Consider the following 20991-nt stretch of genomic DNA (forward strand, 5'->3'; position numbering starts at 1 on the left):
CAGGGTCTGGAGGCTGCCCGGCAAACCGTGAAGCCGGTAGCGCTTGGACTTCGGGCAGCCCCCTTGCCTCCGGACCCTGCGTCCCCAGCCAGGCACTTCCCCTCCCGGGCTCTGGCGGTGCAGGGTCCGGAGGCATGGGGGCTGCCCGAAGCCGGTAGCACTCGGGCAGCCCGGCTCTTAAACAGAGCCGAAGAGTCAGGGGAGGAGCAGAGCCGCTGTGGGAGGGGAAGTGCCCGGCCGGCATTTTCCCAGACGTGTTCGGCTTTTTGGCCATTCCCCCCGGACGGGGGTTTGATTGCCGAAAAGCCGGACATGTCCGGGAAAAACCGGACGTATGGTAACCCTGGTGTTAGTACCCTAACCCGCCCCAAATGGTGGAGGGGAAAGGTTCTGGTAGGCTAGACCAACGCGTCCCCTGTAGACCATCTGTAAAGCACCCTCCTCACCCCCGAGTCTGTCTGTACAGTGCCCCTGGAGACTATCTATACACAGAGCCCCCCCCGCACACACGAGAGCGGGCAGCGAGGAGGGAGTTGCGAGACATTAAAGGAGGAAAACCACGGTTGGCAGGTGGGCGGGACTTTAGGGAGGGGGCGTGGCGACAGGCGGGGCCGGGGCTGCTCTGGCTCTCGCTCCCCACCTCCCTTTGCCAGCTGCTTCCAGTCGCCAGACCCCGACTCGAGCGGCCCTGATTGGGTGACTCTGACCCAACCGTCAGTAAACTTACTTCTGATTGGTAGGGGACACCGCCGGCCAATGGGGATAGAGCTTTTTGCCCGGTGTCAATATGGCAGCGCTCTGCGCCTAGTAAATGGGAAGCGGTTGGGATGGAGTAAACTCCCAGGAATTGGGCCGGGCAGAGCGGGCCGTGCCGTGGGGAACCGAGCAGGCGGACGGGGGGAGGCGCCGCGCTCCGGCGAAGGGGATGAGGTGACGAGAGCCATGGCGAACGACGGAGGCAGGAAGCAGTTCTGGAAGCGGAGCGGCTCGAAGGTGCCGGGGAGGTGAGTGTATGAAGGAGACTGGCCTGTCGGGAGGGTGGCAGTGGGGCGTCTGGCTCCGTCCGGGCTATGTGGGGTTCGTGGCGGGTTGGGGGTGCTGGAAGGCGGCGGGGTCACTTGTCAGCGTGGGGTGTATGTTGGGGCAGGATGGTCCCTTCACCCGGTGCTGAGGGCGGCTCTGCACCGCGCCCCCGTGGCCTCGGGAGGAGGGTCTGGCGTCCGGCGCTGTCGCACACAGGGGTGGAGAACAGCTAACGTTTGATAGCAGTTGTAGCAACAGCCGTGAAACTGACTAGCCTCTGGAAGTTGCACTGTGCTTCTGTGAGGGACAGCTGTAGAGCATGAGCGCTGTCCTCTGCTGCTTGGCTTGAATGATGTACAGTAAACCAAAAATACTTCTATGCTCTCTATGACTTGAAGGATGTGGGTGAGCCAGGTAATATATTTTATTGGATTAATTTATGTTGGTGAGAGAGACAAGCTTTGGAGCTTACACAGAGCTTTTCTTTTGCTCTGGGAAACTTGCTCAGAATGTCACAGTTAAATAGGAGGTGGAACAGATTGTTTAGCATAAGTAGATAACACATATTCTAAGGTATGCAGTGTTGCAGCCATGCCCACCCTTTTCTTTGACACTCTGAATAAGGGCATGTCTACACTTACCTCCGGAGCGATTGATCCAGCGGGGGTTGATTTATCACGTCTAGTGAAGACGTGATAAATAGAGCACTCTTGAAGCGTAGCTGGAGTCGATGGGGAACGTCAGCAGTCACCCTACCATAGTGAAGACACTGTGGTAAGTAGATCTAAGTATGTCGACTTCAGCTACGTTATTCACATAGCTGAACTTGCGTAACTTAGATCAATTTCCCACCCGCAGTGTAGACTAGGCCTAAGTTTCCCAAACCTGAAAAAGAGCTGTTTGTAAGCTAGAAAGTGTGTGTCTCTCATCAACAGAAGTTAGTACAATAAAAAATATTATTTCCCCCACCTTGTCTTTCTGAATAGATTCTTGTCAATTTCAGTTTGGGTGGTAGCCATAGCAAAGAGTTCTTTGCTCCTTGCTGTCAAGTGTGCCAGGATGTCTTTCAATTTTTCTCTGTAGCTTTTCTTGTTGTTGAACTAACAATTTTTATGTGCCAAATCATTCAGTTACTTGAGCAGCTCATCTCAGTAGGTTTCAGTTAGAAATCTTTGTGTGTATGTGTCAATCAAGTAGTGAACAGAGGAGAACTAGTTGACATTCATTACACTGTGTGCAGTAATTCATAGATTGTAGAAACAGCGGAGACTACTGTGATCATCTAGTCTGATCTCCTGCATATATTAGCCCATAGGATTTACTCGAATTAATTCCTCTTTTAACTAGAGCATAACTTTTAGAAAAAGTCAAATAAAATGTCTTACAGAAGTCTAAGGCAGGGGTTCTCAAACTAGGGGTCGGGACCCCTCAGGGGGTCGTGAGGTTATTACATGGGGGATTGCGAGCTGACAGCCTCCACCCCAAACTCCTCTTCACCTCCAGCATTTATAATGGTGTTAAATATATAAAAAACTGTTTTTAATTTATAAGGGGGCATCACATCAGAGGCTTGCTATGTAAAAGGGGTCACCAGTACAAAAGTTTGAGAACCACTGGTCTAAGGGCTGGTCTACACTAGAAAGTTGGGTCGAGCCAGCTACATTGCTGAGGGGGTGTGGAAAAATTCATGTCTCTGAGAGATGTAGTTAAGATGACCTATGTCCCATGTAGACCGCATTAGGTAGAAAAAGAATTCTGTTGACCAAGCTACTTCTTCTCGGCAAGGTTGATTTACTATAGTAATGGAAGTTTTAGTGTCTATGCAGCTGTACCACTGTAGTGTAGACGCAGCCTCTGTATATTATGTCAACACTAGTACCTTCATCAACCAAAATTGTAATCTAATCAAAAAAGATATGAGATTAGTTTGACAAGATCTATTTTCCATAAAACCCTGTTGATTGGCATTAATTATATTTCCTCTCTGTTAGTTCAGGGTGGCTTGATTTTTAAATCAAAGCAATTTAAACACCAATTTTTAATCATGGTTTAAATCAGCAAGCAAAAAACCTTGATTTAAATCATCAACTTTAATTGTGTTTTACATTTGTACTTTTTAGTTATTTTCTTAAATAAAGGCTGACACTCATTGGATGATAACCATTAAAACATGTTAAATATAGCCTTTACTAAATTGGTGCTGCTTTTTGCTAACCAGGAGGATACACTATATCTATACACATCTATTTAAGCAATAGTATAGCTTAACTTACATTTATTCAGATTCTTAATTTTTACATTTTCTATTATGTTTGAAAATAGTGATGCATTTTTTTCTAGATTAATTTTTACTAATGGTTTGTCTATTTGGATAAATATTCAATTATAGAATCATAGAATATTAGGGTTGGAAGAGACCTCAGGAGGTCATCTAGTCCAATCCCCCGCTCAAAGCGGGGCCAACACCAACTAAATCATCCCAGCCAAGGCTTTGTCAAGCCGGGCCTTAAAAACCTCTAAGGATAGAGATTCCACCACCTCCCTAGGTAACTCATTCCAGTGCTTCACCACCCTCCTAGAGAAATAGTGTTTCCTAATATCCAACCTAGACCTCCCCCACTGCAACTTGAGACCATTGCTTCTTGTTCTGTCATCTGCCACCACTGAGAACAGCCTAGCTCCATCCTCTATGGAACCCCCCTTCAGGTAGTTGAAGACTGCTATCAAATCTCCCCTCACTCTTCTATTCTGTAGACTAAATAAACCCAGTTCCCTCAGCCTCTCTTCGTAAGTCATGTGCCCCAGCCCCCTTATCATTTCCATTGCCTTCCGTTGGACTGTCTCCAATTTGTTCACATCCCTTCTGTAGCGGGGGAACCAAAACTGGATGTAATACTCCAGGTGTGGCCTCACCAGCGTCGAATAGAGGGGAATAATCACTTCCCTCTATCTGCTGGCAATGCTCCTACCAATATGCTGTTGGCCTTCTTGGCAACGAGGGCACACTGCTGACTCCTATCCAGCTTCTCGTCCACTGTAATCCCCAGGTCCTTTTCTGCAGAACTGCTGCTTAGCCAGTCGGTCCCCAGCCTGTAGCGTTGCATGGGATTCTTCCTTCCTAAGTGCAGAACTCTGCACTTGTCCTTGTTGAATCTCATCAGATTTCTTTTGGCCTGATCCTCTAATTTGTCTAGGTCATTCTGGATCCTATCTCTACCCTCCAGCGTATCTACCTCTCCCCTCATCTTACTGTCATCTGCAAACTTGCTGAGGGAGCAATTAATCCCATCACCCAGATCATTAATAAAGATGTTGAACAAAACCAGCCCTTGGCGCACTCCGGGGTCAGTGCTGCACAAAACCAGCTTTTAAAAAACACCTACCTTAAGTGTGTTGGATAAACTTTTTTTTTTTTTAAAATGTATCAAAACATGTTTTGCAATTAAAACCAATTGGCTTACTAAACAAGGAAGTGTTATCTGTACTTAGTGAACTGAATTGATAGTTTCTGGTTACCATGTACTTCAAGATTTTAGATGTCATTCTCTCACACCTAGAGATGGGAAGAGGATAACAAGCTTTCCTGCTTTTTCAGCTCCCAGTTGGTTTCTTAACTTTGAACTGCACTAATCATTATACTGAACTAGTTGAATAAACTGAAATGAAAATATTTTCTCTGCACTTGCAGACGAGACTACTGCTGTCAAAATCTGGTTTAGTACTTCAACAAATTCTGATTCCAGGTGCTTAGCCAGTTACTTTTACGAATTCAGTGCTTTGATTTTCTTTAAAACTTGGTTGCAAACATGTAGTGTTTAATATTATTTTTGTATTTAATTTCAATGTTTTTAACAGATTACAGTAAGTTTAGGCCTTAACAGGTTGTCAATTTCAAATTTAATTTTAAATTAGTTTATTAAAATAAAAGGTATTTAATGTAAATTAAAAAAACATTGGTTTTTTTTTTTTTTTTTTTTAACAATTGATTTTTATCCACCTTGTTTTGCCTGGGATTGATATCAGGCCGACAGTCCTATAATTACCAGTTCATTCTTAACTTTTAAAATATTGGCACAATCTTATCCTTCTTTCAGTACTTTGGAACTTCTCCAGTGTTCCAAAACTTATTAAAAATAAACATTAGTGGTCTTCAGTCAGTTATTTTAAAACTCTGGATTGAGTTGTACACCGTTCTATTTGGCAGTGGTGCAAGCGCTACTGGAATACAGTGTCCAGTTCTGGTGTCCATAATTCAAGAAATGTGTTGACATATTGGAGAAAGTTCAGAGAAGAGCCACGAGAAGGATTAAAGGATTATAAAGCATGTCTTATAGTGATAGATTCCAGGAGCTCAATCTATTTAACAAAAAGGGATGACTTGATTACGCTTTGTAAGTAGCAATATGGGGAACAAAAATTTAATAAAGGGCTGTTCAGTCTAACAGGTAAAGGTATAACAAGATCCAGTGGCTGAAAGGTGACGTTAGACAAATTGAGACTATAAATAAGGCACAACATATTTAACAGTGTAGTTACCATTGGAACAACTTACCAAGGGATGTAGTAGATTTTCCATCACTGGAAATCTTTAAAATGCAGATTGGATTTTTTCCAAGAGGCTCTAATTCAAACAGGAATTAATTCAGAGAAATTCTACGGCCTGTCAGTAGGCTTGGCAAGCGGGTCAATTGACTGCTTATTATTTGATTGTGGTGAAATAATGTCAAATGTTCCTGCAAGAATGCCCTTATGTAGGTGGTAACCTAACTTTCTGATTGCATCATGGTGCCATTTTCCTTTTTTATATAACTTCATTTAATTTTATTCTGCATTTTTCTGAGTTAAAATAACTCCATTAAGATACATTATTTATTTTTGTAATTAGGCATAGGTATCTATAGAAAGCTAAACCTATTGGAGACCATAAAGTTTTACTCTTTTGTTTTGTTGTTTTTTCTAGTAAACTAGTGCTTTCAAATATTGGACCAGTCAGTTAACTAATGATTTTTGGACTGATTAACTACACAACCTGTGTTATGGAGGAAGTCAGATTAGATGATCACAGTGGTCCCCTCTGGCCTATTGATGATTCTGATTTTTAAAATGTCTAATTTCAGTAGCTTTGGTTTAACCTCCTCCTGAGTTACTATTAGAGTAGAAAGTATTTCTTCTTTTTCATCATAATCATCATATGTGAATATATCATCTGATTTGTGCCCAATACAAAACAGGAAATATTTATTAAATGCTTTTGCCTTTTGTGCATTGTCATTGATAATTCTACAGCTTCTATCTAATCATGAAACATTGTCAGGATCCTTTTTTGTTCTTAATACACCAAACTCCTCCTTATTGGCCTTAACTCTGCTGAACATAGATTCCGCCTTGTGTCCTTTTGCTTTCCTTATCAGTTTTCTATAATTCCTAGTTTCTAACTTGTATTCCTTGCATCAGTTTTCCCCCTCCTTTTGTTCATTTTATTTTATTTTCATTTATTTTAAAAATTCACATTTTTCTGTTTTAATTTTTTTTCTCTCAGCTAATTTGGCTTAAATTGTTTTCAGCTTCATCACCACATTTCAAAAAAGATACTGTAGAATTAGAGGGACCCAAAGAAGGGTGATGAGAATGATTATGGGTATGGAAAAACTCTCATACGAGGAGAGATTGAGAAGACTGCAATTGTTTACCTAAGCAAGGAGGTGAATCAGAGGGGACATGATAAAAGTACAAAATAAAGAATTGTATAGAGAAGGCAGAATAGGTGCATCAGTTCTCCCTTCCTGACAGCAGAAGAACAAGGGGATAATTTAACGAAATTGAAAGGTGTCTAATTTAAAACTGAATAAAGAAAATACTTCTTAATACAATTCATACTTTGGCTGTGGAACTCATTACCAGAGGACATTAGATGGTTTCTTGCATCTTCTGAACTATCAAGTGCTGGTCACCGTTGGAAATGAAATGCTAGATAGATGGAACTTGTGCAGATCTAGCATCCAGCAATTTCTGTGTTCCAAATTGATCTGTGGCATACTGGGAGTTTATGGAGCTCTAGGTGCACAGATCTTGGAGGTCACATGCTACTAGTTATGTTTTTTTCTACTATTAAATTTCATTGGAAAATATATTTAATGTGCTTTTAACTAATTATTCCTTGTCCATGCAAGCAATTACCATAATTGTCACAGGGATATCCCATAATAAAAGGGGAGGTGATCCATCTGCTTGGGGATGAGAAGGAAAGCCATTCACAGTGTTAAAGAACTTGAAAACTCGTGTCTTGTCTTGTCAGGGAAATAAGTGAACCCTGAACAATTCTTTCTTCACCAGCTGTATCCACAAACATGGTATTTTTCTGAGGGCCCAAAAGGCACCATGATCATTCAGATGGGAGAATACCTTTACTAATTGCCATGTGCATGCTCATATTCATTCTGGGTGGAGCATATTGCCATCATACTGTTTGTACTTTAATGTATGAAGACTCAATATAATTCTATACTAAACTTATCTGTAGATCCAATCATTATTAGAGTACACACTACCCTTCAGAAGATGTACAGGACCTACTGACTGTTTACCATGTTGAACTCTGTTTGGTTTTTCTGTTTTTTTTTTTGGTAAGAGGAACCTTCTCTTCTTCATGCTTTATTTTACATTATTTTTCAGTTCCTAGGTGTTTGGAGTCTGTCCATGATTTGATGGTTCATAGTACTTTGCTGAATGATGTCAAGCCCTCCTTTTCAGGTACTAAAGGGAAGGGCCGCAGCTGATGTGAATTTGTCACTGCTCCATTGACTTCAGTACGGCTATGAAAGCTTACATCAACAGAACATCTGCCCCCTAAATACTGCATTCCTGGCTCCTAACAACCTTTGAATTGAGTCTGTGATTGGAAACCCACAATACATAGGCAGGATGCTGCCAATTAATTCCACTGGACTGGCCTGCATGTGTCTCTTTTTAGTTTTCATGTCTGGGTGTTAAATCTAATGTCTGAGTCCAGACCTTGGCAGTGTCTCTTGCTGTTGACCAGAATATCAGCAGGCAGTGAACAAAACTATTAGCTTAAAGTTATGGTAAGAGGTTGGTGTGGAGAAAAATGAATGGAGCACAAGTGCTGCCAATCGTACTGATTTTCTTTTAAGAGCAAGAAAACAAATAATAGTTAAGAGTATTAAATTTTTTTCACTGCTCACAAGTTATAAAAAAAAAAAAATCCATTTCTACCCAACCCTTAACACTGAATCAAAATAAATATTATTCTCAGTGCACATTTTGGTCATTTGTACCAAAGGAGCAGTGACGCAACAATTCTTTCCCTTCCCCTCTCAGTTGCAGGAGTAACAGTACTTATCCAACAGCCAAGCCTCCGTGACTAATAATGCATTATTTTTGTCTATCATGGGCAGAAGCCTTTTAAGAAGGACTTGTGGATGGAGAGCTGAACGCTGTCGATGAGCTCTGACTTGTTGGTGGTTTTGATGATGAGGCTGGGAGCCAACAAAAAGTGCAGAGTACAGGAGTGATGTAGTTATTATAGTAATATCGTAGCACCTAGAAGTCGCAGTCATGGACCAGGACCCCATTGTGCTAGGTGTTGTCAAAAACATAGTCCTTTCCCCAAAGAGTGAACAATATGTGTATAAGACTAGTTATAACAGATACAGACAGATTGGGAATTGCAAAGAGAGAATGAGTAAGTATCCGTTAGCATGATAGGTTGTGGTCTGCACACCAACAGCCTAACCATTGTCAGGGTTTTTTTGTAGGCCTCACAGCAAAGTACAGTTTTGAAGGAAGATAATTAGTTAGTTTTTCAGATGTTTATGGGGATCTTCTCGAAGTATGAGGCAAAGAATGGGACAAAACATGAATGTGTTTGTTTGAAAATGTAACAAGTGGGTGATGGAAGCTGATGTGATGGACCAATTGGAGGCAGAAGTGAGAAATGATAGGCAGGGTGGGGATAGGTCATGACAGCCTTGAAAGTGAAGACCAATAGCTTGTGTTTGGTATTCAGAGGGATAAATACCAGGGAGGGAGAGGAATTATTCCAGCTCAGTACTAATGTGGACACGAGAACGAATGGATATAAACTGGCCGTGGGGAAGTTTAGGCTTGAAATTAGACGAAGGTTTCTGACCGTCAGAGGGGTGAAATATTGGAACAGCCTTCCGAGGGAAACGGTGGGGGCGAAGGACCTGTCTGGTTTTAAGATTAAGCTAGATAACTTTATGGAGGGAATGGTTTAATGGGATAACATGATTTTAGTCAAAGGAACAGTGTGCCATTGCTGGTAAATAGTATAATGGCCAATGAGGGTCTGCCTGGAGAATCTTGCCTACATGCTCGGGGTTCTACTGATCGCCATATTTGGGGTCGGGAAGGAATTTTCCTCCAGGGTAGATTGGCAGAGGCCCTGGAGGTTTTTCGCCTTCCTTCACAGCATGGGGCAGGGATCGCTAGCTGGAGGATTCTCTGCTAATTGGAGTCTCTAAACCACAGGATTTGGGGACTTCAACAGCAGAGTCAAGGGGAAGGGTTGGGACGGCTTTGTGGCCTGCATCATGCGGGAGGTCGGACTAGATGATCATAATGGTCCCTTCTGACCTTAAAGTCTATGAGTATGATAGAGAAGAGGAGGCAGCCAATGAAGGAATGCAAAGAGCGGGGCGGTGTGAAAGGCTAAGAAAACTATCTTTGCTGCAGCATTCTGAATGGATATCAGTGGGGAAGATTGTATTTGTCAAAACCAGTGAAAAAGCTGCTGCAATACTTGAGATGCTAGATGAAATAGTTGTATGGCTGGATAGGAAAGGTTGCATATAGAGATGGTCATTCTTGCTGAGAATGCAAACTGCTACACTCTGCAAAAATGAAGCATCTACATTACTTTGACCTTCAGCCCCAGATCCACTGGATTATAGTAATCTACTCTGAAGGCAGAGGCTAGGTGTGGGGGAGAGGACCACATTCCACTGCCAGAGTTTTCTGGACCTGATCAGTCACATGGTGCAGCCTTGCCCCTCCCTGCATGGCAGCTGCCACAGCCCATGAGCTGCATCCCGCAGGGAGAGGCAGGAGCAACAGCTGGGAGCTGCAGGGAGAGGCCGTTGCTTTCCTGGAGGGGAGACTGAGAGTGTGTGTGTGTGTGTGTGTGTGTGTGACTTGAGCTGTTCTGGGGATGGCTGAACCTTTAAATTGTTTTCCCACACCTCCCACTATCAATGAGTATCGGTTGTCTCTGTCTGAAAGGGATAATTGAATGAATTATGGTGACTAGATTCTTGGTTGATAGGAAGGGGTGAATATTCCTAGCAAGGAGAAGGTAGAAAAGGGCACATCATACTACTGCCACTACCTGGGCATCTAAGAACAGTGGCTTGCATAGTCCACGAAAGCTTATGCTCTAATAAATTTGTTAGTCTCTAAGGTGCCACAAGTACTCCTGTTCTTCTTTTTAAGAACAGTGGCTAGTTGAGCAAGACTTTGAGGCCACACAATTTTTGATGAATGAAGGGAAGATGCCTGTGATGGGAAGAACAACAAGGAGTCGTAGGAGCACCTTGGAGACTAACAAATTTATTTGGGCATAAGCTTTTATGGGCTAAAATCCACTTCCTCACATGCATGGAGTGAAAAATACTACAGTAAACGGAACATCTATTCTAGAACATGAAAAGATGGGAGTTGCCTTACCAAGTGGTCAGTGCTAACGAGCCAATTCAATTAAGGTGGAAGTGGCCTATTCTCAATAGTTGACAAGAAGGGGTGAATACCAAGGGAGGGAAAACTACTTTTGTAGTGCTAACAAAGCCAATGCAATCAAGGTGGCCCATTTCCAACAGCTGACAAGAAGGTGTGAGTATCAGCAGAGGGAAAATTACTTTTTGTAGTGACCCATCCACTCCCAGTCTTTATTCAGGCCTAATTTTATGGTGTCCTTTTTGCAAATTAATTCCGGTTCTGCAGTTTCTCATTGGAGTCTGTTTTTGAAGTTGTTTTGTTGCAGAATTGCCACTTTTAAGTCTGTTATTCCGTGTCCAGCAAGATTGAAGTGTTCTCTGACTGGTTTTTGAAAGTTATAATTCTTGATGTCTGATTCGTGTTGTCATAACTATAAAGGGAAGGGTAACAGCTGTCCTGTGTACAGTACTATAAAATCCCTCCTGGCCAGAGACTCCAAAATCCTTTTTCCCTGTAAAGGGTTAAGAAGCTCAGGTACCCTGGCTGGCATCTGACCCAAAGGACCAATAAGGGGACAAGATACTTTCAAATCTTGAGGGGGGGAGGGAAGGTTTTTGTTTGTGCTCTTTGTTTGGGAGTTTGTTCGCTCTCGGGACTGAGAGGGACCAGACATCAATCCAGGTTCTCCACATCTTTCTAAACAAGTCTCTCCTATTTCAAACTTGTAAGTAAATAGCCAGGCAAGGCGTCTTAGTTTTACTTTGTTTTCTCAACTTGTAAATGTACCTTTTACTAGAGTGTTTATCTTTGTTTGCTGTACTTTGAGCCTGAGACTAGAGGGGAGTCCTCTGAGCTCTTTAAATTTGATTACCCTGTAAAGTTATTTTCCATACTGATTTTACAGAGATGATTTTTACCTTTTTCTTTAATTAAAAGCCTTCTTTTTAAGAACCTGATTGATTTTTCCTTGTTTTAAGATCCAAGGGGTTTGGATCTGTATTCACCAGGGAATTGGTGAAGGTCTCTCAAGGCTTTCCAGGGAAGGGAATTAGCTTTGAGATGGTGGCAGCGGGACCAGAGCTAAGCTGGTAGTTAAGCTTAGAAGTCTTCATGCAGGCCCCCACATTGTACCTAAAGTTCAAAGTGGGGATACAGCCTTGACACGTGTCCATTTATTCTTTTGCGTAGAGACTGTCCAGTTTGGCCAATGTACATGGCAGAGGAGCACTTCTGGCACATGATGGCATATATCACATTGGTAGATGTGCAGGTGAACGAGCCCCTGATGGTGTGGCCGATGTGGTTAGGCCCTATGATGGTGTCCTTTGAATAGAGATGCGGACAGAGTTGGCAAACAGGGTTTGTTGCACGGATTGGTTCCTGGGTTAGTGTTGTGTGTTGTGTAGCTGCTGGTGAGTATTTGCTTCAGGTTGAAGGGCTGTCTGTAAGCAAGGACTGGCCTGTCTCCCAAGGTCTGTGAGAGTGAGGGATCGTCCTTCAGAATAGATTGTAGATCCTTGATGATGCGCTGGAGAGGTTTTATTTGGGGACTGCAGGTGACGACTAGTGGCGTTCTGTTACTTTCTTTGTTGGACCTATCCTGTAGTAGGTGACTTCTGGGTACCCTTCTGACTCGGTCAATCTGTTTCTTCACTTCATCAGGTGGGAATTGTAGTCTTAAGAACACTTGATAGAGATCTTGTAGGTGTTTGCCTCTGTCTGAGGGATTGGAGCAAATGCCGTTGTATCTTAGAGCTTGGCTGTAGACAATGGTTTGTGTGATGTAGTCTGGATGAAAGCTGGAGGCATGTATGTAAGTAAGTCGGTCAGTAGGTTTCTGGTATAGGGTGGTGTTTATGTGACCATCGCTTATTTGCACTGTAGTGTCCTGGAAGTGGATCTCTTGTGTACACTAGTCCAGGCTGAGGTTGATGGTAGGGTGGAAATTGTTGAAATCCTGCTGGAATTCCTCAAGGCCTCCTTCCCATGGGTCCAGATGAAGATGTCTTCAATGTAGCGCAGTAGACTAGGGACGCTAGGGGAAGAGAGCTGAGGAAGCGTTGCTCTAAGTCGGCCATAAAAAGGTTGGCATACTGTGGGGCCATGTGGGTACCCATAGCAATCTCACTGACTTGAAGGTATAAATTGTCCCCAAATCTGAAATAGTTGTGGGTGAGGACAAAGTCAAAGTTCAGCCAGCAGGTTTGCCGTGACATTATCGGGGATACTGTTCCAGATGGCTTATAGTCCATCTTTGTGTGAAATGTTGGTGTAGAGAGCTTCTACATCCGTAGTGGCTAGGATGGTGTTTTCTGGAAGATCACCAATGGATTGTAGCGTCCTCAGGAAGTCAGTAGTGTCTCAAAGATAGCTGGGAGTGCTGGTAGCATAGGGCCTGAGGAGAGAGTCCACATAGCCAGACAATCCTGCTGTCAGGGTGCCAATGCCTGAGATGATGGGGTATCTAGGATTCCCAGGTTTATGGATTTTGGGTAGCAGATAAAATACCCCTGGTTGGGGCTCTACGGGGATGTCTGTGTAGATTTGTTCCTGTGCTTCTTCAGGGAGTTTCTTGAGCAGATGACATACAGTACAGACCCATTTACGCACAACCCATTTACGTGCGAATCCGCTTAACGTGTGGTAGTGCCATGCCTCCCAGTGCTACCTATTTAACATGCGAGACTCGTTAACATGCGGTACGGGAAGTTGCTATGTAGCGCTACAGATTTGCTCACTAACTCACTGACCTAGAAATCGACAGGAAGTATGGAGCGGAAACATGTTGTACGTCTTTACGGTCAATGGGGCGGAAAGGGCAGCAACATTAAACGCTGCCGTGGCAAAGGACCATCCTTAAAGCGCTGCCTCGGCAGCGCTTTAACGTTGCTGCCCCTTTTCCCCCCTCGCCCTCCACCCCGTCGGCGGCCTTGCCGGTAGGGACCCTACCAGCAGGGCCGCTGATGGGGGAGGCAAAAAGGACAGGGACATTAAAGTGCTGCCGCCGCGGCAAAGGACCCTGCAGTGCTTTAAGGTCCCTGCCCCTTTTGCCCCCCCATCGGCCGCTGACGGGCGGGGGGAGGGCAAAGGGAGCAGCTGCCCCGGGGCCGGCGATTTAAAAGGGCTCCAGATGCCGCTACCACAGCAGCGACGTCTGGAACCCTGGGCCCTTTAAATTGCCACAGGAATTCCGGGCAGTGCGGACCAGGAGGCCTGGAAGGGCTGGCTGGGGGATGCTGACCCCTAGCCCTGCCCCATCCCTTCCACTGAGGCCCTGCTCCTTCCGGGGGCCAGAGCTGCCACCACCCCATACCGGTAAGTGTCCTGAGTTACTTTCACCCCTGTGTAGTAGTAGTAGTAATGTTTTAATTAGATTACACATTTGAATTTATATTCTTGCAAAGTACTGTTAACAGACAGGCCTGCACTATTTGGGATGCTGTGAATATGTATGTAATCCTAGATAATTGTACGTGCGTGTGTGTGTGTGTGTGTGTGTGTGTGTGTATATATCTATCTATCTATCTTAAGGTACTTCAGCATGGCCCTCTTAACCCGCGGTCCATTAACACGTGGTCGTGACGGCTTGACTCCCTACATCTGCGCGTAAACGGGTCTGTACTGTAGTTTCTTTTGGTAACCCTCAGTGGGATCAGAGGGTAACGGCCTGTAGAGTGTGGTGTCAGAGAGTTGCCTAGCAGCCTCTCATTCATATTCTGACCTATTCATGATGACTACAGCACCTTCTTTGTCAGCCTTTTTGATTATAATGTCAGAGTTGTTTCTGAGGCTATGGATGGCATTGTGTTCTGCACAGCTGAGGTTATGGGGCAAGTGATGCTGCTTTTCCACAATTTCAGCCCATGCACGTCGGCAGAAGGTCCTGAGTAGGTGTTAAGAGGTGTTTCCTCCTTCCAGCCAGCATTATTTCAGTCTTTCTTGGGTTTAGTTTGAGCTAGCTGTTCTTGATCCAGGAGTTGCTCTCTTGTAGGTTTCATATAGAGCTTTTAGTGTGTCATATAGGTGTGAGACAGCTGTGTGTCATAGACATGTTGTTGAAAGCAAGGCACATAGCATCTCCAAATGAGCTCATGTAGATATGGAACATGAGGCGGAACAGGGCAGATATCCATGAGTTTCTGCAGTTTTTTGGGAAAAACTCCAGTTGCCCATGGCCACTCACTTGGTCCTGCTTTAGAAGAATGATTGTAACAATATTAGTACTTTACAATCTACTCTAGCTGTGTTATGTAAGAGGGCGAGTAACAATACTTTATTTACTTTTTTGTCAAATATCACTAAAGTCACTTTTATTGCATTTTGGGTTTTGAACTGTGCCATGAGAAAGTAGTTTAAGTGCAGGTATGGCATTCTTTGTGAACATATAGCATTAAGATGAGTATGTTCATGCTACAATAGGATAGCCCAGGGGTCGGCAACCTTTCAGAAGTGGTGTGCCGAGTCTTCATTTATTCATTCTAATTTAAGGTTTTGCGTGCCAGTAATACGTTTTAACGTTTTTAGAAGGTCTCTTTCTATAATATAGAACTAAACTATTGTTGTATGTAAAGTAAATAAGGTTTTAAAAATGTTTAAGAAGATTCATTTAAAATTCAATTAAAATGCAGAGCCCCCCGGACCGGTGGCCAGGACCCAGGCAGTGTGAGTGCCACTGAAAATCAGCTCGCGTGCCGCCTTCGGCACGCGTGCCATAGATTGCCTACCCCTATGAAAGCCTGTGTCAGTATTTACATTATAAGCACCACCTCTTTAATCTTAATTTTAGTAGGTGTTTGTCAGGTTGAAACTTGCAAGTAAATTTACTTTTATTTTGAGAAGGACAAATCTTATTATTTCTTACATAGTAACATTTTTATAACCTCAATAAGGATGTTGAACATGAAATTGTACTTACAAACCTATTTATTTCATGGCATTGTTCTCTAATGCATGCCATCTTGCATACTGTGTCTGTCTTGAACTGATTGACCTTATGTACCCTCATGACTACAAAGGAGCCCTTATGATGATGCATGATGTAATTGTCTAACATCATGTAAATTGTTTATAAAGTACATGATACATGTTAACTGTTGGTGTGTCTACACTGCAATTAGACACTGATGGGCTGGCCTGTGCCAGCTGACTCAGGCTTGTGGGGCTTGTAAGGGGCTGTTTTAATTGTAGGCTAGAAGTTTGAGCAACTCACAGAATCCTAGATTCCGGGCTCCAGCCTGAGCCCAAACAGTCCCTTAGCCTGAATCCCAGTCAGCTGTGGGGTTTTAATTTTTAATTGTGGTGTAGATGTACTGTATATCTCCATATTGTAGCTTATGATGTAACACTTTTATTCTGGTTTGGAGCAATTGCAGATTGACTGAAATGACATTGAATATGAGTTCTAGCTAGCTGATAATATGGCACCCAATACTGTGTTCTGTATCTTTTTAAAAAGCAAACTCTTTAAAATGCTATGACAAAATGAAAAATCAATAGAATTTTATGTTAACCCATTTCATTTAGTTACTGTAATACATGTGGTATGTTAGATCAGTTACCATTAGCTGTAGTGCTAAGGCATATGGTGAGACTTACAGACTTAATGCTGATTAAGTCTAAATCAGATACTTAAACCACCCGTTAAACATTCCATATTATGGGGAAATCTGGGGGTTTTGTAGGAAAGTTAGAAGATGCTTAGACATAGTTAAATTACCTCATTAATCAGGTAGCAACTAAGGCCACAAGGAAATGACCCATGCCTCCAGAAATAGGGATGATAAACTTCTTTACAATTATCTCTTTGAGGCATTTTTGTAGGATTGAATGAGAGGTGAATGAACAATGTGGTTAATTGGAAAAGGAAGGGGTTCAGAAGCAATATGCACTCGCAGTGTTGGAAAAAAAAAATTAAAGATTTTTTTTTATTTGAATTCTTAATTTAAGAAATAAAAAAATAGGTCTCAACAGTTTGTGCTCAGACAAAACCCCTGTCCCGAGGAGCTTACGCTTTAATGGAAATCCCGAAGGAAACAATGACCCCGCTTCCCATATATTGTGACTTTTTTGCTCACTCTTTATAATGGTATATTTAGCAACAACTCTTTTTATATGTTTATATGCTTCTTTGAGACAGGAAGTTGCTGAATTTTTTTTTTTAATTGTCAAATTTGTGATGACTTCTTTTTCTATCTTTAGTATCCAACATGTGTATGGAGCTCAGCATCCTCCTTTTGATCCATTGTTGCATGGAACGTAAGTGAACATAAAATTAAAAAAATACTAGATAACTCTCTCCTCTCACCACCTCCTCCTCTTCCTTAGTTTGTCCAAAATGCTGCTGTTAGTCATCTTCCTCTTCCATATCTAACCACATCATGCTATTCCCTTCCCCATTCTAACTTCTGCTGTTACATTGGCTTCCTGATTCTTACTGCACCAAATACCTAACAGCAGTTCATTGTATCTTGCATGACTTAAATTGCAAACTCTTTTGGAGTGTCTTGTTTAAATGTCGTAGTCTGTTTGCAAAATGCTCTGTACATTTACCATTTTATATAAATGATTTGTAGTAACAATTTAAAAGTGTTTGTAGTTAAACTTGCTAAAATTAGGTTAATTTAATCTCCTGTTCTAGGCTGTATTTCTCAATTTTGTACCTAATTGTATAGTTGGTTAAAAATATTGAGACTTTTTTCACCTTTCTTTTGGCATGTTGTTGTCATTGCCACAGGAAAGACACTAGATTTTATATTCTGATCAGGCATGGCAATCCCTGTGTTCATAAATCAAAATTACAGCTTGCAAATCTGTCTACATTTTTTTTTATCCAGTATTTCTTCTTGGCTGTAATATTTAGTGATGTATACTGTGCTTGCTTAGCTTGTGACAACTGCACAAATGTTTGCATATTTATGCCAGCATTAAGCTTTGCTTGCTTAGAACACAGTAAGAAATTATTGTTTATTCTTTTAACTTGTTAGTTTTTATTCATGACAAATCTTGCACAACCCATTAAGTAAAATGGACATACATGTGCCTTATGAGACTTAGAAAAATGTCTTACTAAATAGAATGGTTTTTTTTTATATTTTTATAATCTAGTTTAGTATAATATACAGAGGGAAGAACAAGTTTGTCAGAGATTGGTGACTTTCTTTAAATGGGAGATACGCTACACAAATATTACTTTATTTCAGTTTCTCCAGTGTCCATCGAAAGCTCAAGGCCTTTCACGTTATTTAAAAGTACACAAGTTTAACACACAACCTAAAATTTATCATACTAGAACTATATCATTGATCAGAAACTGAGCCATGATCCACAATTTCAAGGTTCTTTTGAGTGGGGTGAGGGATCTCCAATTGTCCTGGTTGGGAGGGAATTGTAACGGCTGGGTGAGAGGGTGGGTGTGCGCATACATGCGAGGGTGTTGGGTGGTGGAATAACAGAAGCAATGGAGGGAGAAAGTATAGGTGTGTTGGCTGTTGGGAGTTCTGAGCCATGACCAGTGCTTAAAGACCAATAGAAATAATCCAACAGGACGAGGAGTGAAAGAACTTCTACATTAGGCATCTTTGATCAGGTAGGGTGCCTAGAATTTATGGAACTAAATACATTAGCAATAGCTAGATAGGTCTGTCAGGGTAGTAAGGGAAGTGTTGTTTCTTGAGCTGGCTCTCCATGACAGGCCAGGAACCAGCTACTCTGGCTGGCAGTGTGGTTGTTCCTACCCACTCCTTTGTTCCCCTCCCTAGTAATGCCATGTGGACTGTCTACCTTCTCTCCAACATGGAGAGAGGGTACTGGTGAGAGCAGATGCCACTGTGGGGTGCCTAAAGAGCCTGCTAAGAACCATGGTGCCAGGGAGCTGGGAGAAGGAGCCAATTCTTGACCTGCTTACAAGATAAAACTATGTACATTTAAAGCCAATAAAGGGTTTGACTAGCATGTGTTCTTACATCTCTATATGTTCTTCATTTACTACCTTATGTATTCTGTCATAGACCTGGGAAAAGCACAATGAGATATTTCATGATCCCTTCTTCATACTAATCTGCTGTGTGATTCTACTGCTGACCTAGAAGGTGTTCCCAAAGTAGTTCAATTTTCAGGCATACAAGACAACTGATATGTAGTCTGTAGAAAGCAAGGTTGGTCTAAGAGCTAACTTTTTTTTTAACCTGTCAGTCATGATGATGACACAAATTAAACTAGAAGAATAGTCCTATTACTATGAAAGAGGAACTAACTTGATTAGGGATTTGATGTAGGAAAGGACTAGATGATAGGGCTGGAGATAACCTTCCATATTACCTAAGAATTGCTGATTGACTTTTTTTAACCTCTTTTCCATTATATATTATCAATGTCTCAGATGATAGAGTATTTAGATAAAATAGTACTCCTGAAATTGGAGTCTTTCTGTTTGACTAGATCTATGGCCATGATAAAACCGACAAAATTCCTTTCCAAGTCTTAACAGCACCAAAACTCTTAGGCGATGTCTATCCGTACAGCAACAGCGCTGCAGAGGCGCAGCTGTACTGAAATAGCTGTGCTGCTGCAGCACATCTGGTGAAGACACTCTATGCTGATGGGGGAGAGCTCTCCCCCCAGCATAAAAAACCCCATCTCTGCAAGCGACATAAGCTATGTCAGTGGGAGACATTATCACACTGACATAAGCGCTTGTATGTACAGCATTATGTCTGTGGAACTTATGTCGTTTGAGGGGAGAAATATTCACAACCTTGAGTGACATAAGTTTTGCTGATACAGGTTGTAGTGTAGACATAGCCTCAGTGTGTTTAATATAACTTAAAAATGTTCTAGCTTTTGTGAATTAAAAGCATTAAAAAGATTTTTCAACATCATTACAAGTCCTAAGACTTATTAGACAAATGGACTTTAGCTTGCTTTTGGTTTAAAAATATAATTTGTCTCTTTAATGGGGAAAAAAAGGAAAGTTCTAAATCGTAACTGAAAACAGCATTAATTTTATATTTTGGGTATGGATTTCCTAGGAATGCCAAATATTGTAAACATGGGCACCTATGACTGCTTCATCAGCAATAGCACAGAACTGTTGATAGTCTCAACTGCTTTTGTGGAAAGTGTCTTGTTTCAGGCTTCTGTAGGATTTTTGTTCTATTAAAAGTTGGAATATAACAGAATGTAGTATGGCAGATGGATTGCATTGTTAGCTGAAGGGGGTAAAAACACTTGTTTTTCTGCATTCTTAAAAGTACCACTTGATATGCTCACTGGCTTGTTAGTAACATGCAAGTGGTTGAGTTAAAATGTAGCTGCTTTTGCATTTAATTCTGGTTCACATAAGAACTCAAATTAAAACTTCTTTGAGAATACAGAATTAAGTCCATAGTCTGATCAAAGTCCCAATACATGCAGCTATGTAGTGAACTTCAAGGTCAATGTAGAGGTGAAAAAAGGAGATTAGGTTCTGCATAGGTGGTAATGATACTGTTGTCTTTCTAATTTGGCATTGCCATTTTTCCAGTTCTATTCACTACGTTCAGGCATTAATAAGGAGAATATATACAAACTGAAGCATACTGTGTCAAATTCCTTATCCCTATGTAGGCTTCCGCCACTCCATTCTGCAAAGCCCATGTAAATCTTGTAGTGGGACCTGCTGGCCAACAGGCCTGTACATTAAGTTGTGCAATGCTGAACAGCTCTCCTGGAAACTTTTCTACTGATAGCTCCTCTCTTAAAGAAGGGAGCTCTTGCTTTTAGTGCCTCTAATCATGAGAGTTGTGGCAATGTAGCACAGAGGGTTGGGGGGCGGAAGAGAGATACTGTCTCTCAAGCAGACAAGCTTTAAGCCAGTTAGGGCTTAATAGCTCAAAACCGCTACTTTTTAATCTATACACACAAATTGATACACAGCCATGGCAGGTAACAGAGCACTGGTTTCACACATTTTCACCAAGAAATGCAATTTAAGAAACAGGCTGCCATGTTTATACTGCACTAGTGTGAGTTTCTGGGTTGATTTAAGATGTAGCCCATATAGGGTGCAGTATGGTAATCTAATTTTGAGGGTGACAAAAGCATGGATTATATCTAGCAATTTCTACATCTGTCAAAAGAACAGGAGTACTTGTGGCACCTTAGAGACTAACAAATTTATTAGAGCATAAGCTTTCGTGGACTACAGCCCACTTCTTCGGATGCATATAGAATGGAACATATATTGAGGAGATATATATACACACATACAGAGAGCATAAACAGGTGGGAGTTGTCTTA

The 20991-nt window shown here is 42.1% G+C and overlaps 1 protein-coding gene across 2 annotated transcripts in view; it reads left to right on the plus strand.

The window, feature by feature from the left end:
• The first annotated feature begins 756 nt into the window (after window positions 1–756).
• Window positions 757–20991, plus strand: part of TBC1D22A (TBC1 domain family member 22A) — a 433739-nt gene continuing 413504 nt past the window's right edge. For both annotated transcript variants that reach the window (XM_034767118.1, XM_034767128.1), the window contains exons 1-2: window positions 757–1004; window positions 16915–16971. In XM_034767118.1, coding sequence (XP_034623009.1) covers window positions 757–1004; window positions 16915–16971 — 305 coding nt within the window. The remainder of the gene's footprint in view (window positions 1005–16914; window positions 16972–20991) is intronic.

Source organism: Trachemys scripta, chromosome 1, assembly GCF_013100865.1.
Source record: "Trachemys scripta elegans isolate TJP31775 chromosome 1, CAS_Tse_1.0, whole genome shotgun sequence".
In the NCBI taxonomy this organism is placed as follows: Eukaryota; Metazoa; Chordata; order Testudines; family Emydidae; genus Trachemys; species Trachemys scripta.